We start from the raw sequence: 23108 nt of genomic DNA, 5'->3' as shown, positions 1-23108 counted from the left end.
CTGCAGCAGAAGTCAAAGTCAGAAGAAACAACCTGGTCGGTCGCTACACGGGCACGTATGAATGAGCTCATCGGGCTTGCAAATTTTCCCCTTAAGACTTCCATAAACAACGATTCTCCACCACGTCAGAATATTTCATTATATCATCTGAAACATCTCAAAACGCAACGCAACGATGCAGTCATTGACGAAGCTGACTGCAAGAAAAATACGTTGCACAATGTTTGTTTCGGAAGATTGCACGCGAATACCGCTCACCATCTGACAAAGGGCCCTTCCCTCTGTTCTACGATGATTCCCGCACTTTCAATGTGATAGTTGACGAGGATCTCAATATTAAGGGAGAAATTGACTGGTAGCTCCGCTACGCGGCATCCGCCGAGTTTGCGCACTGCCCCCCCTGGTGGTTGTTACTGGCACATCCAGAAGATTGCCCGGCCGGTTTGGCGACTTGTGGTTAACTTCTTGCCTCAATATGAAATCTTCTTGGACGCACTCCGCGAGTGTGAACAGTAACAGATGGCTAATACTCAAGCGCCTAAGGCCGAAAACCTTTAGTCAGAACATATGAAGGAGTCCTTTGAGACTGGACTCTTCTGGTTCTGTCATATCACTCGATCCAGTTTCGGGTTTCATGACCTCTATTGGAACTTTATTGGCGAACGACACTTTGAAAAGTTAGCACTCTAGAGGAAAGTATGGAGCTGTTAACCGAGGCGGAAAGAAATAATCAAGAACCATTAATCCAACTAAAGTTGGAGCAAAAAAAGAAGAAAAGTGTGAGGAGCATCTGACCGTTGAACAGCTTCTCGAAGGATGAAACAACGTTTGGCGAGGAGGGATAATTCACCGTCTCTATCTTGAGGAGTTGTGTTTTAATTAACTATCTAGACCACCAGGCTAGACTGAGACGCGATTTCCGTTTGGTAATATACAATATAAGTTTGGATTTGATCCAAAGTCCCATGGGCTCTGAACCAATGCTTTCAATATCGCATGTGCCTCATCTTCCACTCGTAGATGCGTTCCCTCACCTAACCGCGCAGCTATTTACTCGCCATGATTGAGGGGAACAAACCTATCATACTTCCCATGCCACAGCTGTACAGGTAAGTCGAGGCAGATATCCTCTATTCGAAAGCCAAAGTCAGATGCCACCAACCTGTCATCCTGAGTAACCCCATCAAACCCCTGAGCATAATCTTCCTGTGCTGATCATAAATACAGATGGAGAAAATACACATCCTTAAAAACTTTAAGGTCACTTTCATGGGCTGTAGCCTCAGCTTTAGCCACAAGCTGCTGCGTGAGCTGAAGACACTTCTCACCACTCAGGTCTAGCTGTGCTGCTGGTTCGTGATGGAAAACCACTGGATAAAAATCAGTCAGGCAGAGCACCAACCAAAAGTGAATCCAAGCCAGTGGACAAAATCAGCCCCTTTCATGCTGATGTAAGGCGGGCGGCCCTAGACTGCAGACAATTGAAACGCACTTGAGTTTTTCGCGGGGTAAGGCCATTGCGCAAGCAAGGGCGTATGGCCCACCTCCTGATATCCTCTGTTAATACATTAGAGTTAGTTTTAAAGAAATAAAATTTAAGTAAATTAAAACAAATATTTTGACTATTTCGTAAAAACAAAATGTTTCCTTGTACTAATACACAATACTCATCCAGCCCGAGATGCTCTGCAAGGCATTCCAAGTCTTTTGGATGATTGAGAAGTGTTCGATCTGGGTGGGGTGAACTCCAACCACAACCAGGCTGTCTATGGCGATGATACGGACTGCATATTTTTCACCCAGTTCATCAAAAACAGCAGCCTCAATGCGAGAGCCTGGAAGGCCGTGTTGGTAAAGTATAGGCCGCCATGTCAGGGAGCCATATTGGGCGTAACCTAGTTTTCGGGCATCTGGGAGGGTCAGGGTGTCTGAACTGTTGTTGGTCCAAGTGGAATTGTGGTTTGGGAACTTCGTCCTTGAGAGCCTCCTGAGAGCAATTGTCTGAGCTATCAGTCATTGTTGTTGCTGTTGTTGTACAGTACATGTACTGTAGTTACTTGTAGAGTCCACAGATGGCCTGAGAAGGTACGCTGCTAAGTCTGATATTGGAGACATGGGAAAGCGGAAGAAGTTGTGTCGGAGCGGGGGCATGTTAACGATGTGCTCGTCAAAATGTATCTAACCATTCTGGGAATCCTAGCCAAAACAGGAGCTATTTATCATATTCATGCTGAACTGTTGAAACCGCCTGGACTGACTCGTGCGGAAAAGCTGGTTTAGAATTAACTAGGGTGGCTGCGGCTGATATCATTGAGATTGATAGCATTTAAAGATGAAAGTTTCATCCTTCAGTGCTTTGGTGACATCACTAGGTAGGTGTTCAGCGACAAAATTGTAACTCCAGCACGGCAGTTAAACAACAGAAAGCGCTGGAAAAGAATGAAGGTGGCAGAACATCACTTGTAATATCCGGACTCTCTTGTATATCTGCGGGATATGGTTTTAGGGTTAGGGCTAAGCTATCCGGAAAGAGTCCCGCCAAGACAATCCCAGCTCCAGTCCAGATCTTGTAAGTTATTATTAGTTTATTCCAACCGGCGAAGCTTGTCATTCCAAGGCCAATGAGCGGCACCTTTAGAGCTGCCAGCGGGTGGTAATGATATGTTAACCAAACATTTACCATCACTCCACATACTATAGGGAGTAGCATGGGAGCAGCAAAGCCCTCACGCGCGGCGAAACGCGCTCCCTCACCGCCGCCCTTACCCTCGAAAACATTCATCATCGACAATGGCGCATATACCATGAAAGCTGGCTATGCGCCTGACCAACCGAGCGCTGAACCTCCCCTAAACTCATGTCTGGTGATCCCCAATGCACTGGCTAGAACGCGCGACAAACGCGTCTACATCGGCGCCCAGCTGTCAACGCATATTTCGGACTGGAATGAGGCCACATTTCGTCGCCCTGTCGAGAAAGGTTATGTGGTTAGCTGGGAAGCGGAGAAGGAAATCTGGGACCATACTTTTTTTGATGACGGGACGGCGCGGAAACCGGAGTTGCGATGTGCAGATCCGGAGAATACGACTTTGATTTTTACGGAGGCCCCGAATGCGATGGCTGCGTTGCAGAAGAATGCGGATGAGATTATTATGGAGGAGTGGGGATTTGGAGGATATTTGAGATGCATTGGTGGGTAGCTCTTCCATTTTTACGCCCGTGATATTTGTTTGCCAATTGCTAAAGATGGGTTGCTTGCTACAGGACCAACGCTCAATGCTTGGAATGAACTCCATGCTCTATTCGGCGACCCGGTGACCTCAGACCCAAACTCCACTATTTTTCCCGTTGAATGTCTTCTAGTTATTGATTCCGGATATTCGCATACGACTGTCACTCCTGTCTACAAAGGATACCCACTGCAACGAGGCATCAGACGATTAGAGATTGGCGGGAAATATCTTACGAATTTCCTCAAGGAGCTCGTGTCCATTCGACAGTACAACATGCTCGATGAGACGCACATAATAAACGAGGTCAAGGAAGCCGCCTGTTTTGTCAGCAACGATTTCGCTGCAGACATCGAACGAACCTGGAAAGGGAACCGAAAGCGAAAAGCCGATGATCATGAGACTGGCGCGGGAGAAGGGATCGTTGTAGACTACGTTCTTCCTGACCCAAATGCCCACAAGAAAGGTTTCGTACGCCCACATGAGAGCCTTACAGCGGCCAAGAAGAAGAAAGAACTTCTCTCCGGCGCTTCGGGTACAATGGCGGAAGATGTCTTGGTGCTTGGAAACGAGCGGTTCACTGTCCCCGAAATACTATTCAATCCTGGAGACATTGGGATGAAACAGATGGGGATTCCTGAAATTGTAATGCAGTCACTATCCGTGCTTCCAACCGGTCTACATCCTGCATTTTGGGCAAACATTATGGTGGTTGGCGGCAATTCATTGATTCCGGGCTTTATGGAACGACTGTAAGTTGCGAGACTGGTTGAGATCGCCATTATATATTGGATATAAAAAAAAAAAAAAAAGAAAAAGTGTTTATCGGGCGCTAACATATATATCTTCGCAGAGAAACTGAGCTCCGCAAACTTGCCTCAGCCGAATGTGTCGTGCGCGTCAAGCGGCCAGATGAGTAAGTTATAACCTCAATATATTCTTCCCGCACCAAGATTTTAGTTAGCTACATTTTCGCTGGAGACGATAATCATGTATTCTATATTCTTTTTACTAACATGCAATGATAACTTTAGCGCCATACGTTCTACTTGGCTGGGGGCGGCTAGATTTGCAAGCAACAGGGAGGCATTAAAAGAAGTTGCTATTACCCGCCAACAATACCAGGAATACGGCTCAGCCTGGGCGGGAAGGAGGTTTTCCGGAACCTAAGCCGCATGCTGGTGCACAAGCAGGAATTATATACGGGCGGGCGTTTTGTTTGTAGCGCTTCTTGGCCAATTATGAGCGGCTCAGGCCTTGTGTGAGGTGTTGGCGTGAAGTAAATGTACCATGCCCACTACTCAGGAAATGGGTGAATTGCTCCTATTTGATCCCCGCGATATGCACTGCAATTGGAGGGGACATCGACTTCGCCTGGGCTGCGAGTGATAGGCAGTGCGCCCACCTCCGGATAGACACCAGGGTCACCACGTCGAAAATCTGATGATATTTGCGCGCTCGGATTTTCTCTACCAGAGAACCTCCAGTGCTTCTCTGGACACTGGAGAAGGCGTTGTGTCCTTTGAAACCACCCACCAATTGTTTGGTGATGGTGTTGGATCGAGATAATCCCGGCTATGGTAGATGTCATCAATATCTTGTAAGCTAGGGGCCATATCCATTGAGAGAGAGAGAGCTCATCCCTAGAACCAAGGAGGGATAAAGGGAAGCTCCTGATTGATCGCATGATCTCTAATATGCCAGCGGCAGTTGCGCGAGTCTAGTCAGTGAAGCAGCGTTTATTATCATGAATGGGATTTCTTTTCCTTCCCGTTTAAGCTCGCAGGATGTGGGATTTCGAGGCGGACATGGCGTTCTAGTCTTTAAATTTGTGAGACTTCTCTCGAGTGCCTAGGGGAGATTTTACACTATCTAGAAGATTACCTTTGAAGATAATTGTGGCGGGTGGATTCAGATAGATGAATATCAAGCACATTCGATACTTTTTTTTTGGTTCTCCAATTATTTCCCTGTGATGGTAGCCGCCGCATTTATCTACTTCCTATTACCCGGTCAAGTACATGTACATACATTTTGGGTGATAAACAAGTGGGCAAGTAAGTTTCTCGTATACCTTGCCTGGCTCTATTTCTATTCTTTTTTATTTCTAATCGTCTACGCAAGGGGTGAGGCTCGACTCCTCTGCTGGACGGGTCTAAGCCAACCAAGCAGTCACATCATGCGAGTAAACGTCAAGCCATTATCCCAACAACCGACTCTGCCTTTCCAAAAACAACACTTTTGCCCGATCCTCCTCGAAAGTCAATCGCTTTTCTGCCATGACAATCTCCAACTCAATCGGTCCCTCTCGCAAAATCCACTTCTCATTACGACTTTCGCCAGCATCGTCAGCATCTCCCTGTGACTGCGGTGCTAACACCTGTTCATACCACAGATGTTGACCATAGGACTTTCGAAGCGTCTGCACCATCATCACTTCTACAGAACACCAGGCGCGGTGGTGGTAAAGGTCATCGAAGAGGCTGATTACGGCGTCACATTGGACGAGAATCATTGGTAAGGCGGAGACCCCCGGCGCAGGGTTTTCTTGGTCGATGCAGGCGTGGTCCTGCACAGGGGAGAGGGAAGCAAAGAGTTAGAGAGGGTGAATAATTGAAGGAAGATGTGATGACGGATTGGGTTGACTTACTACCCAGATCCCCAATTTCTCCATTTCCACCGAGGGATGGAGTTTGAGAAACTGCTCGGCTGCGGCTATCATTCGACGATATTGCATGTTATCGATGTCGTCTGGTGAAGAAGCGTTTGGTTCCCTATTGATCCATCTGTATGAGAAGAAAATGACAAAGTCCGCTGTACCGATTCGATCATTCCCATTAGGTCTTGACATGAACTCCCGCGCCAATTTGTCGCTTGATCGAGGGAGTTTTCCAAACTTTAAAAAGTCCAGGAATCTCATGAATTTGAGACCATCGAACATTCGTCGTTTCTCATCGTCAGCTGCGAGCTCGTTCGCGTACATATGCCGTAATGACTGCAAACCTCCGCCGCTGAGGAGCGCAGGCCGCATCTTTTCTTGAAATAACTCCCGGTAACCTTTCCGAATCCTCGCCTCCACCTGGAGCTCGTTAAGTTCGTTTTCTACGTCTCCTTCGAGCTTCCGGCGAAGCCCTTCCAGTACCAAAGCTTCAGTTTCTACATCGCCGTTGAAAACGGCGTAATCCAATGCTGTATATCCCTGTTCGTCGACCAAGTCCATGTCCGCACCCACGTCAACCAGTTCTCGTAAATATTGACGGTGCTCTTCGGAGGGCTCTTTGCACAGTGCCATAGCAGGTGTGCACGTCATCCATGGATTAAACTGCTTCAGAGCTTCGTCAAGTTGTTGATCTAGAAGCAACGCCCGGCCATAGAAAAAACGAGACATGGCGACCACCGTTGAATCTTCTGAGCGGCTGCTGAGGTTTAATGACTCTAATGATGTCGCAATGGCCTGTTTGGCATCTCTTTTCGCCGCATAGCAGAGTGAAAGGCGAGATAGGCCGATTGACTCCCAAGTCGTTGCAATTTTTGACAACTCCAATTTTATGTTCAGGTCAAATGATTGAGACTGGATGGTTTCTTTGATATGCCGAGCACTGCGGACGCGCTCATTAAGCTGAGCGATGGCCATCTCTAACAGTGCTTCGTCACCGTTCTGCTGGGAAAGTTGGTAATTGATCATACCTAAATTCCCGACCGCACGACACATCGCATGATCAAACTGCAGCTGCTTTGCTGTGTCATATTGAACCTGGAATGCATGCCTCGCTTCCTCAAGACGATTCATATGCCGATATATCACGCCTAGCTCACCACTGAACTCTACGCGCTGGAGGCTAGATCCCATTTCTTCAACCGCCTGTTCCAGCATTTCCTTGGCCTTCTCATACCTCCCAAACCGCCTGTTGGTGTTCCCAAGCTCCCCTAGTACTAGATGCCGATAAGATGCCAAGCCTGAAAAGTATTCTGTAGATTGGCACATGTTAAGAGCGCTGTTAAACTCCCGTAGCGCGTGCTCCCACTCAGCACGCCGTGCATGTTGTCGCCCCTGATCCATGAACATCTCCCATTCGCGGACAGCATTAACCATGTTTGCAAGAGCGGTCGAAGTAACACCAGAGGCATCACGCAACTGGGTCTTTGATTCGACATCCTTGGGACCCAGCACCCGAGCATCTTTCATGAATCCACGGTGAGAATCGAAGAAAAAAAGTGTAGCATGGAATGCGTCAGGCAATACTTCTGTGCTGTGAAATGCGGCTTCTGGAATAGTGTACGTCGCGTCACGGTGGTGAACTGCCACTTCCTTTGGCGAGGCATGCATCAACACTCGTGTGTTCGTAATGGTGGATGATGCCTGATGTGTTTTATATGCTCTGTCCGTATTCCTCCCGTCATTCCAGGAGAGTTCATACGCTGCGTGGGTGCCCTCCGCAGAAGTTGCAACTGGTTTGACATTGTATGAATGATTCTTTCCCTCACCAGCTAGTATCCAGCTCTGGGCGAAAGGCTGGTGAGAATGGATTGCAAATTCGGGATCTCCACGTTGCCCATCCGGCAGCCATACGTGGAGCCGAAACAGCTCAACAATGTGTCCTTCCTCCACCAAGCTGCAGAGCGGAACGGCCAGGAAACCCTGTGCGCTCCTCGATACGCTACCCAGAGGCCGGGCGAGGAGTGGACTAGTAAGCGCTCCATGAATCAGATCCCATGCCAGCGCTAGATCGATGAGGGGAACCTCCCCCCTGGCTCGTCGAGACTTTTCACGTAGAAATGTGACGCCGAGAGTTAAGTTGGCTATGTGTAGCAGCTCGTCCTCTTTTAGGAAATTGGTAACAATGCCCTCATTCCAATCGCCAAAGGAAAGAGAATCTGTCGGGTTGTCTTTTTGAGTTCCGTATAATGAAATCCACTGGGCAATTGGGTCAACGTTGACTGCAGGTGTCTTTGTCGCCACTGCCACCCCTTGAAGCACTCGCAAGAGCTCTGAGCTCGGAATGTAGAAGCTATCGTCGTCAAAACTGAGGTAGTCATCAGTATTAACGCTTGCTGCGCGAGTGGAACCATCACCATTGGCAGAGGGAAGCAGCATAGGCTGGGCTCCGTCCTCTATTTTTTTGGTCATCCCAACTCAAGAAGAGGAGGTTATCGGTACAGCAAACAAATGACAGGGAGAGAGTTATGTCACACTTGTATATCCACTAGATATGGATATAAGTGCTAGAATTTCATTTTGATTTACGGATAGTTAGCCGCTTCAGCTGCCTGCAGGAAACCTTGGTCTGAAGGACAGCCTTGCCTGCCCCAGCAAGCTGATCATTGGTCAGCGTATAAATAATACTATCATTATGTAGGATAGTTGAAGGTTGTATTGATAGATCTATCTACAGGAACATATTATAGTGGTGGGTCACGTGATCTAGTGGGATCGCTAACCGCAACGGCCGTAAGGGCCAACACCCCCCCTCGAGATAACAAGAATCACATACAAAAACACCCAAACCACCAAGATAGTCTGTCAAAACCAAATACAAATGTAAAATTAAACATTCCCAACTTTTATGCCTGTAAGACCTAGCAAAACCATGAATCGCGCAAATGCCACATTGCCTAGGGGTTTAGTGAGTCCATCCGCCGCCATCTGAGCGGTGGGAACGTATTCTAAATCAATGACCCCCTGATTCAACTGCCAACGCGAAAAATGGAAACGCGTGTCAATGTGTTTGCTTCGGGCCGTAATGGCTGCCACCTTTGTGAGATCTATGGCACCCTTATTATCGGCGAGGATCCGTATCGGAGATGTAGTGATGAAGCCAAGCTCAATCATGAGGTTCCGGATCCATGTTGCCTCGCGGACCGCCTCACTAAGAGCCACATATTCGGCCTCATTGGAACTTAGAGATACACAAGGTTGCTTCGCCGAACGCCATGAAATCGGGCCGCCTGCGAGCTTAAAAACGTAGCCGGATGTTGATTTCCTATCACCATTCAAGGGGCCGGCCCAATCGGAATCCGAGTAGCCGAAGGGTAGGTAGGAATCATCGGGGAAATCAGGGGTAATGGAAAGATCGGTAGGAACGGACCCCTCATACGGGCCGCGTCCGTAGAAAATGCCCAGATCCATGGTCCCTTTCAAATAACGTATGACGTGTAATAGGGCCTTCCAACATTGAGGTGTTGGATCAACGTTCCGTTGAGCGAGTAGTGAGGCAGCGCGAGCGATATCAGGACGTGTTTTGACTGCGAGATATTGCAAGCAACCCACACCATGTTGGTATCGCTGAATTGTGAAACCAGCCTCTTTCTCAGGTATAGGGGAATCGTCAATGCGAAATCCATCCTCCATAGGTGTCCTGGCGACAGCTGCATCATCAAGGTAGAAATCTTCAACAAGGCACTTGATATATTGACAATGTGTCAAACCAATTCCCTTGTCTGAACAATTGACCTCCATACCCAAATACTTGGTTGGCTGGCGTAGATCCTTGACTTCCAATTTCTCACTGAGCATACTCACTAGCCAATCAGCATTCTCAGGAGCTTCGGATATGATGTTGAGATCGTCAACGTAGATCGTCATATAGAGGTGACGTCTGGATGTATGATACCAGAGTGCCGGATCATGGGCGCTGACTGTAAATCCAAGATCGCTCAACAGAGCTGTCAAGTAATCATACCAGATCTTCGCCGCAGGGTCCAGGCCGTATAAACTACCCTCAACCGCGCAGACAAGCGTTTTCGGCGAACCTGCCTCAAATCCGGTGGGTTGCCTCATATAGACCTTCTTAGTGAGGCGCCCATGAAGATATGCCATCACTATATCCACTTGACGGAGTGTCCAACCGCGTAGTGCTGCTATTGCAAAAAGAATACGATTAGCAGTATCAGTGATGACAGGAGCGTAGGTCTCTTCTCTAGAACCCTTCTTAAGCCAGTTACCACAAATCACCCAACGCGATTTTCTAAGAATACCATCAGGATCGGCATTCGGGTCCGCGGGCCTATCTTTCTCAAGGAACACCCAACGGCCCGGAGCAATCGGTTCACCCCTCGGGACGTCAGATCTAGGGATCAAACTCCATGTATTGCGTCTCTCCAGGTCGGTAATCTCGCGTTGCATGGACTTCTTCCAATAATCTCCTACCCCCCCTGGCCGAGATGTGGCATCCTTGTAGGACTTCGGGAGGTTGCCTGTAATGGGGCTTGGAGTGTAAGTAGCCAGCGATTTCGCGGGCCGCAACCATGTAGAATTCGGATCATCAATGTCGGGAGCATCTTCATCATCAACCAGATGAATATCAGGTTCCGGTTCGCCGGCATTATTAATGGGTGCCACAGATGTGACAACCGGTTTTTCGGCGATCGGGAACCTCACATCACTACTGGCAATAATCTTGTCAGATTCGGGATGCCATAGGCGATATATCGATGTGCCACTGAATCCAATGATACGATAGGAATCGGCACGTGGAGAAAGCTTATCCGCGGGCCGCTGGGATCCATGCAAGTGAACAAAAACCTCTGCACCCAATCGGCGAAAATGCCTTACATTCGGCGGGGTATTCGTAAGTGCACACCAAGGAATCTTATGTGGACTTGGAACCACAGGGATCTCTGCAGTAGAGGGCCAAAATTTCGAGTTGTAAAGGACTGTAGATGTGGGAGTATTATTGGTTATTGCAACCACTGTCTCTAGAACATCTGCCCAGAACTTCTTAGGAAGATTACCTTTCAAAAGAGCAGCTCTAACCCGTCCCATGATAGTGCGGATTCCACGTTCGGAAACACCATCCTGATGTGGCGAATGTGGTGCCGTTGGTTCCCATTTGATACCATATGAATCCATAACTGTGTGCATACGTGTGGATCGGAAAACACCATCAATATCGGTCCGTAGAAAAGCAGGGGCTGTATACCCGAGATTACCCATGAATCTGAGCCACAACTCAAAGTATTGAACAGCTTCATCCTTGGACTTCAAAAAATATACCCAACGGTAGCGAGTTGCATCACAGGTGATGAGCATCCAGTATTTGGTCCCCTGGCGGGACTCTAAGGGGTGGTCAGAGAGGTCTTCCAATGTACGTCCGCCACCTGCAAGGTCAATATGGACCTTCTCAATGGGTCGGATAGATCTAGGCATCGGTGTTTTCGAATAATCTCGCGTCATACCAGCCTTGACACATTCCTCGCAAAAGAACTTAGTCTTAGGACCCTTAATTGTGACTCCAGTATGGGGATCCTTGGCCATAGCAATTATAGCACCAGCGTGGATGTGACCGAGGTCGTAATGCCAATCCAAAAGAGTCTTTGATATCTTTGATGTCTGTGTCTTGAGACCTGTATTCGTGTCCGCAGAATCGACATTATTAACAGTAGTGGCAGCAGCCACAGGAAAATCAACTTTTCGATCAAAATCGTACTCGTGGGGCATCATCGCAATATACTTGACTGCCCTGTTCGGATGATTGGGATCCTCATTGGACTCCCGTTCGTCGACCTTATATATGTTGTTCTGAGCGGTCCGGACTGCATGGAAAATAACACCGTTCGGGGCTCTGCAAATGAAAAAAGAGGGAATAGTGGAAGACAATGTAAATCGGAATCCCTGATCTTCAAGCTTCGCAAATGAGAGCAGGTTAACTGTAATATTAGGAATATAGTGAACATCCTGCAAGTTAACATCACCACCCTCAACCTCCAAGGTGACAGTCCCAATCTTCTTAACAAACCCAGTTCCCCCAGTGGCAGAATCGACAGAGATGTTACCATTAAAAGGTTTGATGTTTGAGAAAGAATGAAGCTCACCCGTCATATTCAGGCTTGCACATGTGTCCAAATACCAAGATCTAGAGGATGGTTTTCCAGTGACTGTGGAAGAGGAATAGGACTCAACCTTCGTAATTGCTGCATTTGCTGCTGGTTGAGAACTCATCAAGTCATCCTTCTTCTCTTCCTTCTTGTCATCCTTCTTGTCATCCTTCTTTCTCTTTTTATCAGGGTGTAAGATGAAACACCTGTCAACAGTATGTCCATATCTTCTGCAGTGGGTGCACTTCCATACAGGTGTGCTTTTGTCCTCATCTTTGTCCTTATCTTTGTCCTTGTCCTTTTTCGCAGTCACAGAATCAGCCTGAGGCTGCTTTTTCCGCTCGGTGGTGATCTTCTTGGATGTACGATTGGTCAGTTGCTTCATCAAATCATCAATATCAATGTTGATAATGGGTCCCTGGCCAGTGGAGAAAAACTCATCCAAACGTGTCTTGACAAACGGTCTTTGATAATCTTGTAGATTGTTGAGGAAGAGATCATGGTATATATCCTCAGTGCTCTGACAGAGCTCCTTGTGACGGGCAACAAGATAGCGGAAACGTCTCTGGAAAGTAAGATAATCATTCTCCTTGACTTGTAATTTTGTCAATTCCTTGAAGACATTAACTCGTTCCTCTGCCAGTGATATCGCATATTCCACATTGATCTTGTCCCACAGGGCCGCAGCATTGTCAGCTTCCAAGGTTCCAATAGTAGTTCGAACGTTTCCAACAAGACTCGATAGCATACGCCTATATAGAGACTTGGAACGGATCCTCCACTTCTCGGAGTCGATATGACGTGTAAAAGGGGATTCTCGTTGGGTCCTCAATAGGATGTCGGTTCCGCCAATAACTTCCGCATCAGCCAACATACCGACACGCCAGGCTTCATAATTAGAGCCATCAAATGTGGTCACTGATTTGGTGTCTAGTGCATATTTGACTTCCTTCTGGTATTCCCGCAACTCATCCCTCGTGGTGTCTCTTTGTGCAGGTGTAGTGAGATGTTGAGTGGTTTCAGCCGCAGCCATCTGGTTCCGTAGCATCATCTGCATAAGATCCATAAGATTGCCTGCGGTGCAATAGATAGGTTGATTCGGATCACCATTAAAAGTCGGCATTCCGGGGGTGGGGGACGGTGGAGGATTCGATGGGTTGGAATGAACAGATTCTGCAGATGGATGTTGGGGTTGACTCTGCTTTCCTTTGTCCTGAAGTTCCTCCGTTGTCTCATCATCAAATTCCATACTCTGGCGAAAACTGACCTCAGCCTCATCTTGCAAGTCAGGAGCTTCCTCATAATGAGTGGTCATCCTATCAATGAGTCGTCTAGTGGAGCGTGTGGTCCTGGGCCTTGAGCTGGACTCTGGAGTAACAGGCGTATCACTCATATCGAGGTGACTCTGCTTCTCCTAGGTGTGTAAAAAAAAAAGATAAAAAGTGATATCCTCCACAATGGAGAACGCGCTTTCTCAAAAAAAATAAAGTATATGAATCCGCTGACTGGCAGATTCAGGGAAAATGGAATATCTCTAATAAAGAGTAAGAGTCTTTCCAAAAAAGGTGAACTATCCGTGTCAAAAATGTGTTGGTACAACGTTCTAAAAAGAAAAACGTGCCATCCGGGCTATAACCTGTAGGATAGTTGAAGGTTGTATTGATAGATCTATCTACAGGAACATATTATAGTGGTGGGTCACGTGATCTAGTGGGATCGCTAACCGCAACGGCCGTAAGGGCCAACACATTAAGCCAGATTTGGTGCCTAGGCGCACTCTGGTCGATGTATTAGCATACCATACCGTGGACAAGAGCATATTCATTGGGACAGGTGTATCCTCCGAGTATACAACGAGATTCCTGTAGATGAGAGTCAGGCGGCCATTGACGCTTCATTGACGCGGGTACAACCCATTTACCTCCAATCGTATTCCGCAGTCGAGGGCGATGAGGCAGCTTCCCAAGTGGCATTGAACTGCCTGCATGTGTGTATACAGAAAACTTGACCTCGCTAAGTGCGCCACTTGACCTTGTTATGTAAGCTGACCTTGCAAATGTGGCCCGTGCCACTACCTGACCTCGCTCAATACATCTTTTCTTGTAATTTGAAACCACTCAATTATTTACCATCAATTCTACAATCAATTTAAAATCAATTTAAAATCAATTTAATACTGAAATTATTCTTGAATTTAATAATAAAGTAAGTATTTATATAATTTACACTGAATTGATTATTAATTGATTTTCAATCAATTATTAATTACTTAAATATATAGATTGAATTTATTTTATTACTATAATTAATTAACAATTAATTCAGAATCAATTTAAAATCAATTCAAAATTAATTTAATACTGAAATTATTCTTGAATTTAATAATAAAGTAAGTATTTATATAATTTATACTGAATTAATTATTAATTGATTTTCAATCAATTGTTAATTACTTAAATATATAGATTAAATCTATTTTTATTACTAGAATCAATTCAGAATCAATTCAGAATCAATTTAAAATCAATTTAAAATCAATTATTAAATATTTTTATCTTGATATATTTTAAAATTCTGTAAAATATCTCTTTATATTCTATATGAATTTATCTATTCATTTAATTGATTATGAATCAGTTATACATGCTTTGATTGATTGATGAGCTGAATGAATGAGACTATAAGTGAATTGAAAGATTGAAAGTCAATTATCAACTGATTATTACTGTATTGTGCGAGGTCGGGGTCATGATTATGTAACGAGGTCAAGTGGCGCACTTAGCGAGGTCAAGTTTTCTGCTTCCTGCCTGCATGTGGACAGAAGTGCGCGGGGAGTCATGATTGGAATGGGTAGTGTTATTGTGTCGACAGTGATGACGGTTGAGCTTTTGATGATTTGATACAGTCATGAAATGAGATGAGATGGCACCTCCTGCTGGTGTTTCGTTTCTGCGTTTCTGTATTTCTTTAAGGAATTCGCCTCCCATATTGTAAGATAGTTATATCTGTATATTCCACCTATGTATACTCCGTAATGTGTATGGATATAATATTGATAACGGTCGTGAGAGACTACATTAAAATGACGGCCGTCCGTACTCCACGATTGCTTTTAGATCTGAAGAACAATACTTCTTCTCTACTTCCCTTCTTATCCTAATTCAGTTCTCACGCAGACTTCTTAGCATTATCAGACGGCGAGGGGCAAAGTTCGAGAGGATCATTGTATAGTTAGTTACTAGTTAACGTTACTAACTAACTAGTTAGTTATGCATTTTGGCGGAGCCCCTAAAAGTAACTACGAGGTCTAAACTCCATAGTTAGCGGGGAGAGACCAACACGGATAACTACCGTTATTTAACCAATAATGGTCTATGGATGTTTAGTTGAGCGATATTCAAAGATTACATACAATAACTAAAGGCATTCGTCTGGCGATTAAAGCTAGTTAGCTTGTTGCCTAAAATAGAACACAAAGTCACAACATGTTCCTGCCCGCCAGAAAACGTGGGCGGGATACATCAGAATACACGTTCTAACCCTAACAACCTTGGAGTAAGAGCACTGCCCCGAAAGCAGCAATTTAATTGATTAAACCATCGCTGCGATCGATGCCCGTTCGTGACTTGGACAACAATAATAATGAATAATAATGAGACGAGCCCTTGCTGGGGCTGTCTTGAACGAAGCCTTGTCCCAAGCACACAGCATCCTCTCTAGTTTCTGGTCCCTCCCTCACCTCAGTGACCTCACCCCCCTACAGCCACCATTCTCTCTCGCTGACTCTGCTCGTACTCCTCGAGATAGGCCTTTGCCGGCGGGTGCCATATGCCTGTCATGCACGCTCTTTTTGAGCAGTAGTAGGGCTGCCCAGAGGAAGAAGGCCCAATGCGGCTCAACTCCTGAACTGCCACGGTTTCTTTGTGTGCTCAAAGACCTGGTATTTAACAGCCCCCGCAGACGCAGATCAGTTCTCTTCATCCGCTTGTTATGACTACACCCCTACCTACACAGTACATCTTGTGTTTGTTTTCTTGCCGGTCACCTCAGCAAATAATTTTCAGATCTCCTGGCCCTTTTCGGCTGGCAGCTTATTTAAATATATTGTATGACCTATGCGCCTCAAACTTGAGAAAGTTGACGGAAACATCCGCGCCGTTACCGGTCAGGTTCCTCTCGTTCCTGGCTATGATTTAAAATAAACACCCCCCCTTGCGAGGATTTATTCTATTATCCCTCATCTATTCTCTCTGAATCCGTCTGGATTTCAGCGCATACTAGACATGACGACACCCGTCCCTTCCACCACAGAGAGCAGCCGTATCCCCGCCTCAAGGAAGATCGACAAGCGCTCCCGTCTACTAGAATGGCCCCGGCTGGCGGGGCTGGGCGAGCTGGACGTGAAGGCAGAACAGCTCCAACCACTTCACTGGCTTGCGCACCCATTTCCTGCGGAACTCAAAGGCACATTAGACACCACCCCTCCAGATATCATAACTATCGTTCATCAGTCTTTAGCTGTTGATCTGTACAGGAAAAAGGCTCCTTCTTCTGGTGATGGCGGGTCAGATGCGCACCTGGCTGGGGATCGACGGTCGCTCATGTCCGATTCACAGTACAGACCACGAAACGGTTCGACTTCCCAGCTATCTCGTTTGTCATCGTTGAACAACTCTGATGGCAGCCGATCGCCCTCGAAGCTCTCGATGGACTCGGGGTCTATCAAACGCCCTTTAGGCTGGATCGCTAGTAAGACGCCGAAACCTACAAAGGGGCTTAGGGATAGATTAAGAGAGCGCAATACATTCAAGTATGTCATCTTTATAACCTTTGAGGCTCGATTACCAACAAGTTTCTCTTTAGGGAATGTTCGAGCTGTTTTGACGATATATTGGATAAGAATCTGATCACCCTGAATTGCCAACATAAATATTGCCTGGGATGCTTTTTGCAACTCGTCAATACCGCAATGGCCACCGAAAGGCTCTTCCCTCCAAAATGTTGTCTTGAGGAGATACCGCAGCGAATTATCCTTGATAATTTGGACCACACTAGAAGAGACGCATACAAATTGAAAGTGCAGGAATACGCTCTTGCTGAACCGAATCGAGTATATTGCCCTGAACCGTCATGTGCGAAATGGATACCTCCGAACAAACTCAAAAAGGGCAAAAAGCCTACTCAAAAGAGCTGTCCATATTGCCGCGTTGAGATTTGTACCCTCTGCCGAGGGCTAACGCATGCAAACCTTAATGACTGTCCCCAAGACCATGGATTGGAGGCTACACTGGAGGAAGCCGAAAATCGCGGCTGGAGAAGATGCTACAACTGCCATTCTCTAGTTGAGTTGACTGCTGGTTGTCGGCATATAACTTGTAAATGTGGATCGGAGTTCTGGTATGACCATTTGACAAATTTCCCAATATTACTTTGTAGTATTTCTTACCGAGACTGACACGTTTGTTTTACAGCTACACATGTGGAGCTCGGTGGCGGACATGCGAATGTACGGAAGATGATCAACGTCGTAGGCAAGGTGATATCGAGACACGCCGGCTCGAGAGGGATCGACAAATGCAAACCGAGGCTGCTGAGATCGCAGAGGCGATTGCCCAGATCGAACGCATGGAGCTCGAGGAAGCCAGGAAGAGAGAACTGAGGGAAGAAGAGCAACGCCGCAAGGAGGAAGAGGAGCTCCGCGATAAAGAAGTTAAGCGGATGCTTTATATCGCCAATAGACTATGGAGCTTACGCACTGCGCTATCAAACGTCAATGAGTCTCAACAGACCCTACTTATCAAACGACATGAAAAGGCTGTGCATGACCTCCAGATCAGGACCATGGCGGGCTCGTCAGAGGTCAAGGAACAAGAGGAAAGGCTCCTAACGGGCCTAAGAACAAACCAAAAACAACGCATGGATCAACTACTAGCTTTGCAAAAGGTAGAAGTCGACAGCATCACTACCCGCCACGAAGAAGAGGAAGACGAGGCCTTCCTCACCATCTTCCGCCATCTCAAAGGAAATGCCAACCGCGAGAGCAGAGAGAAAGCCATCCTAGGTAAACTCAAAGCCGACCAGGAGAGCGAAATGCGCACCCTTGAACAAGCCCATCAGCAAGCAATCCTTACCCAAGAGAAAACTAACAACCTCGAACTAAAAGCCCTTGAAGCCGGACTAGCACGCGACTACACCTCAACCCGCGAAGCGGAGCAGGACACCGTCTCCAAGCTGGTGCAGAGGGTCATCGTCGATCGCAGTTGGTTTACCGCGGCTGTCGAGAAGCGCTGGAAGATGCTCGACGAATACAGAACCAGACTGATAGACACAGGCGTGGATATCGTGGAATTGCCCGCCGTGGAAGTCGTGCCGAATCCTGTGGAGCTGCCTGCCGACTCGGAGTTTGGAGATGCGAACATTGAAGCGGTTCTTACGCCAACCCAATCTAGCCCCGCCCTCGTACTCGTCCCTGCGCCAGTACCAGTGCCTGTAACATCTCTTCAGCTGGAGCCGAAGCTGCCACATCCTCAGCTTGCTGTTGTAGCCCCCGTGAAACCGGAGAGGGCCACGGCGGCAGTTCAGGAGCCTCCAATACAGAAGAAGAAACGGGGATTTTCGCGGCTGGCGGGTCAGTCGCCGTATTCGCTGTTGGGATGATGGGCTTGTCTTTTGGAGTGTGTATTTTTTTATTTTTTTATTTTCTGGTTTAAATCTTTCTTTTGCTTCGTCTTCCTTCTTGTTTCCAGCCGTTCATATTTCTCGTTTGTCTTTCGCGATCTGATGGGCGCCTATTGATACTGTTTTAGATTCACACACACACACACACACATATATATATATATATATATCTCCCCTGTGAGCATCTGTTTGGGTTCTTGCAGTTTAAGTTTCATCTTTATTTCTTCCCTTGTTTCACCTTGTTCCAGCATTTGTATTGAGTCTGATTATTTACGGAGTCAAGTTAATCTTCTTTATAAATCTCAATATTTGGATACATGAGAAACGTACTTCGACTTGCCTCCTGTCTATATAAGTCAGACGGAAGGCGGCTGATATCCATCTTAGTTTGATGTTGACATTTTATTATACATTCAACTGACTCTTATCATTTGGCTCTCCAGTGTGCCTTATGTTGTTGTCTTTGCAGCATTGTGCTTTCTTTTCCCTCCTCCTTTTCCAGCGTTGAAACCATACGTAGAGGGAGACTGGATTTCTTTGATGTTGGAAGTTCTATAAAGAACTGTTGCCTTGAAAGTTTTGTGAGTGTGATGAAATGTGCGGAGATAGAAAAAGGGGTTCAGGTGCGTGCGAGTATCGGCGAATGACACGGGGAATCACAACAACGAAAACGGAAATAAATAATAACACGGTAAAATAATCATGGGGGTAAAGGACATATTTGATACACCTCTCTCTACCAGCTATGTTGTTGGACTTTTTCAAAGGTTCATATTTTTGCGGTTGTAAAAATGAAGGGTAAAACAGGCTAACCCCTAAATCAATCTGTTTTATATCTATCAAACACCGAAGTCTGTACTCAATGGTTGTCATCACTTTCAAGTGTCCTCATCCTATTTGGTAAAACGCCCTCTACAGCCCTCTCTTAGTTCCAGTGGCCGGCGTGCAACACTGGAGTCACGTCTGCGGAAAGGTAAATATAATTTTGTCGCATCTCGATCTTCCTCCTAAGTGAATGAAAAACAGATACAGAGCTAACTAATAGTTATATTAAGAACCAAGAACGCCGTACAAAATAAAATGCAGGCTACCAACAAGAGAAAGGCAGCGGATGAAGAAGAGGGGCAGCAACAAGAACATGGCCACCAACGACCCCGAAAGTGGCCAGAACGCAGCAGTAGGGCTTCAGATATCAACTACGACGTCCGCGAATACTACCGGGGAATACAGCTGGATGAGAAAATCTATTCCACATCGTCTCAAAAGAAGGACATGCCACGCAAATCTGGCCCTGACGGTACTAGTCATATCGACGCCCAGCTTGCAGCAGCAACATGCACACCACCCGCGCAGCGCGCAGTCATGCCTACGCTGACGTGGGAACCATGCTTTGAATGTATCCAGGAATTATGTCGGAATCCGAGAGAGATGAAATGCCGGCCTGGGCCATGTAACTCGAAATGTCGCCACTGCGATGCGACGTACAAGGCGTGCTTGAAGGTAGGTTTTCGAGTGAGCATTCTTACATTACATCCTTCCCAATTCCCCTGAATATTGTTTTATCCCTCCAGATAAAACGTGTTTGCAACAAAAATGAAAAACAGATGACAAAAAGAAAGGATTGCTAAACTCTCCAAAAAAGATCCCTCAAGCCCTCGGGCCTCGGGCCTCGCCTGGCCAAAATCCAGACAATCGCCAGCTCCATCATCACGACCCCGAGCGCACTTGGCTGGCCTGATGAGGTCTCCCGCCGGGAAAAGCGTCTAAGCGAGGAGTTCACTATATTCCAAGAAGAAATGGAAACGTACATCGCTGGTGCAGATATGGCAATTTCTCCTCGTGCGTCTCATTATGTTTCGGGCGTTTCTGGGTCTAAACTAACTGTCGGAGCCCTCGTCAGCGCAACGGATCCTACCCCAACTGCCATTGGCGGTGGGGCTGGAAGTGTCAAGACCCCTGATAAACCTTTGTTGATGGCTACACTGTCCTCTCCCTTCAGAGCAGTGAAAACTGAATCCCCACCCGGCTCGTCCCCTTATTTTAAGATGTCGCCTACAGCTAAAATGCTGATTATGCCGCCCAGCATGACCGATAAAGCCACAGTCACCAGCTCTCCTCCCCTCTTCGCTCATTTTACAACCAAAGGCGATGGTAGCAATGGTGACGGTGATGGTGATGGCGATGACCTCAAACTCCCTACACCAACCCCCTCCCCTCCAGAGCTTGGCCAGGATCCAGCTCCTACGGCTCAAATGGAGAGCAAGCTCCGTACTACCACTACTAAAGCAAATACAGTCGCCTCTTCCATTAAGGTAGCTACGGAAGAAAATACCACAGGAGGAGATATCCAGGCAGCCAGCACTGATTTGAACGCTACCTCTTTCAATCTAGGTGCTAAATTGTTAACCGTCTTGGGATCCATTGAAAGCAACTTGGCCCGGATCGCGGACACATTGGAGGTGAAGAATCGTCGTGGAAATGGCAGTGATGGTGACTGTGGGATTGGTGGTGAGATGGTTGCCAATCGGGCGTATTGGGAGTGACTAATACATTAAATATTGAAGGATAGTTGGTGGTGCAGATTAGTTTTGCCTTTTCTTTTTGTCTCTCTTTTTCTTTAGATATTTTTGCCTTAGGGTTCATGGTGTTGGACAAATTGATGTCTAAACAGGGGTATCCGGATCCGGACGTGTTTTGAACAGAATAATAGCAAGGTGAATGTATTGTCAATTTTTTTGATTTTGGTTTGCGAAATGGAGTAAGGATAGATCTCCAAATATTTCGAAAATGCGAGCGACTTGTATCTATCTGGCCCCGGTGAAATGGAGGGAGCCCCAGGAGTGGATTGCGGTAACACAAGGATAATGCACGAATACTTGAAAACATAACATAACATAACAAATTTTATACCTTTATTTCTATATACATGTTATACACGCACCTGGTTAAAAGAAAAAGGTGTTCCAAGGGGGTTGGGTTTCAAACCCATTGCGTTGACTCAAGTCGAAACATTGCCACCATGAGCCCATCCACTATTTTCCCAAAACGAAATAATCAATTAATAGTCGTAAAAGCCCTTGGAGGTCTTCTTGCCCATCCAGCCAGCATCAACCATCTTCTTCAGCAATCCCGCAGGGCGATACTTGCTATCACCGGTCTCGGTATGCAGCACATTCATAATAGCCAGGCAGGTATCCAAACCAATGAAATCAGCCAGCGTCAGTGGACCCATGGGCACATTGGTTCCGTACTTCATGATGCTGTCAATATCTTCCCTAGTGCCAATGCCGTTCTCGAGACACATGATGGCTTCATTGATATATGGCATGAGGATGCGATTGGCGAGGAAGCCTGGCGAATCAGTGGAGCGGGCAGGAATCTTGCCCATGCGCTTGACGAACTCCATGGCCGTGTCGATGGTGTCTTGGGACGTTTGCAGGCCTGTGATGATCTCCACGCCCTTCTGGACGGGGACTGGGTTCATGAAGTGGGTGGAGATGACGCGCGAGGAGGCGGAGAGGTCGGTGGGATTTTCGGTGGTCGCGGCGGCGATCTTAGTGATGGAGATAGAGGAGGTGTTTGTGGCGAGAATGGCGTGGGAGGGAGCGATTTTGGCCAGCTGGGAGAAGATGGATGCCTTAAGGGCTGGGATTTCGGGGACGGCTTCTATAACGAAGTCTACGTCGGAGAGGTCGGAGAGGTTGGTGCTGGGTTTAAGCATCGAGCGGACTTGGGCGGCATGGTCTTTGGTAATGCGCTCTTTTGCGACATCTTTCTCGAGTAGTTTGTCTATTGGGTTTTCGGAGTTAGAGGTCCCAATCCGCAATTATCTGGGTGTGTTTCCAATTTGCATGAAGCTTACCTGCGAATTTCATACCCTTATCGAGAGACTCTTGAGAGTTATCAATAAGGGTTACGGGAACGCCAGCCTTTTGGGCAGCAACCAGTGCGATTCCCAGACCCTATTTCACAGCATGTCAGTATCCAGTTCGCGATGTATGTAATATATTCAATGCTTACCATCTGCCCAGCTCCGATAACTCCCACCTTCTTCACTTCCCTCGCTGCCTGGGCAATTGGGGTTGTGCTGAAGGATCTGGCCATTGAAGAGGCCCCATTGGCGATGCGCCGTCCTACAATAACACGGAACATTGTGACGGGTGACTATGAGACCAGAGATAGAACAGTTCACCGCATGACAAGTGTTTTGTATAGCTTCTTGGTTGGATGTGGCTCTCTGGAAATAAAATATGCCGTCTCCATTTCATTTCGGCCCGACCAGAGTTCCTCGGCGTTCTCGGGGATATGCGAAATCACATGACAAAGTGACGTAGTTTTCGGCATAAATTAGGTTATTCTCGGGGACAGGATTATCTAGAAATTCCG

The 23108-nt window shown here is 46.8% G+C and overlaps 6 protein-coding genes across 8 annotated transcripts; 3 read left to right on the top strand and 3 right to left on the bottom strand.

Annotated features, from left to right (window-relative positions):
• Positions 1 to 1050: 1050 nt before the first annotated feature.
• On the bottom strand, positions 1051 to 2151 carry BDCG_08698 (alpha/beta hydrolase fold protein; the record flags this gene model as incomplete). Its single annotated transcript, XM_045424487.1, has 5 exons — positions 1051 to 1211; positions 1266 to 1370; positions 1493 to 1557; positions 1661 to 1933; positions 2090 to 2151. 5 exons carry the CDS (start codon positions 2149 to 2151, stop codon positions 1051 to 1053), a joined length of 666 nt encoding a protein of 221 aa, XP_045273184.1.
• Positions 2152 to 2474: 323 nt separating this feature from the next.
• On the top strand, positions 2475 to 8111 carry BDCG_08697. Of its 2 annotated transcripts, XM_045424486.1 has the most exons (5): positions 2475 to 3192; positions 3265 to 3982; positions 4084 to 4146; positions 4265 to 5287; positions 5355 to 8111. In XM_045424486.1, exons 1-4 carry the CDS (start codon positions 2709 to 2711, stop codon positions 4398 to 4400), a joined length of 1401 nt encoding a protein of 466 aa, XP_045282653.1. In that variant the 5' UTR covers positions 2475 to 2708; the 3' UTR covers positions 4401 to 5287; positions 5355 to 8111. The 2 variants fall into 2 exon arrangements, with proteins under 2 accessions (XP_045282653.1, XP_045273183.1); XM_045424485.1 differs by having other exon boundaries at positions 4265 to 8111.
• BDCG_08696 (uncharacterized protein) lies at positions 5131 to 8567 on the bottom strand. The gene is made up of 2 exons (XM_045424484.1): positions 5881 to 8567; positions 5131 to 5799 (listed from the first exon to the last, which is right to left on the bottom strand). The coding sequence occupies exons 1-2, from the start codon at positions 8356 to 8358 to the stop codon at positions 5431 to 5433; spliced, it is 2847 nt and encodes a 948-aa protein (XP_045273182.1). The 5' UTR covers positions 8359 to 8567; the 3' UTR covers positions 5131 to 5430.
• Positions 8568 to 15601: 7034 nt separating this feature from the next.
• On the top strand, positions 15602 to 19563 carry BDCG_08695 (IBR domain-containing protein). Its single transcript, XM_045424483.1, has 3 exons — positions 15602 to 16854; positions 16908 to 17441; positions 17516 to 19563. Exons 1-3 carry the CDS (start codon positions 16328 to 16330, stop codon positions 18699 to 18701), a joined length of 2247 nt encoding a protein of 748 aa, XP_045273181.1. The 5' UTR covers positions 15602 to 16327; the 3' UTR covers positions 18702 to 19563.
• BDCG_08693 (3-hydroxybutyryl-CoA dehydrogenase) lies at positions 19514 to 23045 on the bottom strand. Its single transcript, XM_045424480.1, has 3 exons — positions 22743 to 23045; positions 22585 to 22684; positions 19514 to 22511 (listed from the first exon to the last, which is right to left on the bottom strand). The coding sequence occupies exons 1-3, from the start codon at positions 22872 to 22874 to the stop codon at positions 21781 to 21783; spliced, it is 963 nt and encodes a 320-aa protein (XP_045273179.1). The 5' UTR covers positions 22875 to 23045; the 3' UTR covers positions 19514 to 21780.
• Positions 19803 to 21265, top strand: BDCG_08694 (the record flags this gene model as incomplete). Of its 2 annotated transcripts, XM_045424482.1 has the most annotated exons (3): positions 19803 to 20222; positions 20375 to 20561; positions 20613 to 21265. In XM_045424482.1, the coding sequence occupies 3 exons, from the start codon at positions 19803 to 19805 to the stop codon at positions 21263 to 21265; spliced, it is 1260 nt and encodes a 419-aa protein (XP_045282652.1). The 2 variants fall into 2 exon arrangements, with proteins under 2 accessions (XP_045282652.1, XP_045273180.1); XM_045424481.1 differs by having other exon boundaries at positions 20375 to 21265.
• Positions 23046 to 23108: the final 63 nt, after the last annotated feature.

Source organism: Blastomyces dermatitidis (genome assembly GCF_000003525.1).
Source record: "Blastomyces dermatitidis ER-3 genomic scaffold supercont1.12, whole genome shotgun sequence".
Lineage (NCBI taxonomy): Eukaryota > Fungi > Ascomycota > Eurotiomycetes > Onygenales > Ajellomycetaceae > Blastomyces > Blastomyces dermatitidis.
Note: the sequence above shows the minus strand (reverse complement) of the source record. Positions and strands in the feature narration are given on the sequence as shown.

Bases quoted from the DNA above. Each gene is read 5' to 3' on its own strand.
- BDCG_08697 (XM_045424486.1), top strand. From the start codon at position 2,709: ATGGGAGCAGCAAAGCCCTCACGCGCGGCGAAACGCGCTCCCTCACCG. The intron at 3,193-3,264 runs GTGGGTAGCTCT...TGCTTGCTACAG, and splicing joins AGGATATTTGAGATGCATTG to GACCAACGCTCAATGCTTGG. The intron at 3,983-4,083 runs GTAAGTTGCGAG...ATATCTTCGCAG, and splicing joins CCGGGCTTTATGGAACGACT to AGAAACTGAGCTCCGCAAAC.
- BDCG_08696 (XM_045424484.1), bottom strand. From the start codon at position 8,358: ATGACCAAAAAAATAGAGGACGGAGCCCAGCCTATGCTGCTTCCCTCT. The intron at 5,800-5,880 runs GTAAGTCAACCC...TCCCCTGTGCAG, and splicing joins AGAAATTGGGGATCTGGGTA to GACCACGCCTGCATCGACCA.
- BDCG_08695 (XM_045424483.1), top strand. From the start codon at position 16,328: ATGACGACACCCGTCCCTTCCACCACAGAGAGCAGCCGTATCCCCGCC. The intron at 16,855-16,907 runs GTATGTCATCTT...GTTTCTCTTTAG, and splicing joins AGAGAGCGCAATACATTCAA to GGAATGTTCGAGCTGTTTTG. The intron at 17,442-17,515 runs GTATGACCATTT...TTTGTTTTACAG, and splicing joins AAATGTGGATCGGAGTTCTG to CTACACATGTGGAGCTCGGT.
- BDCG_08693 (XM_045424480.1), bottom strand. From the start codon at position 22,874: ATGTTCCGTGTTATTGTAGGACGGCGCATCGCCAATGGGGCCTCTTCA. The intron at 22,685-22,742 runs GTAAGCATTGAA...GCTGTGAAATAG, and splicing joins TTATCGGAGCTGGGCAGATG to GGTCTGGGAATCGCACTGGT. The intron at 22,512-22,584 runs GTAAGCTTCATG...AAAACCCAATAG, and splicing joins TAAGGGTATGAAATTCGCAG to ACAAACTACTCGAGAAAGAT.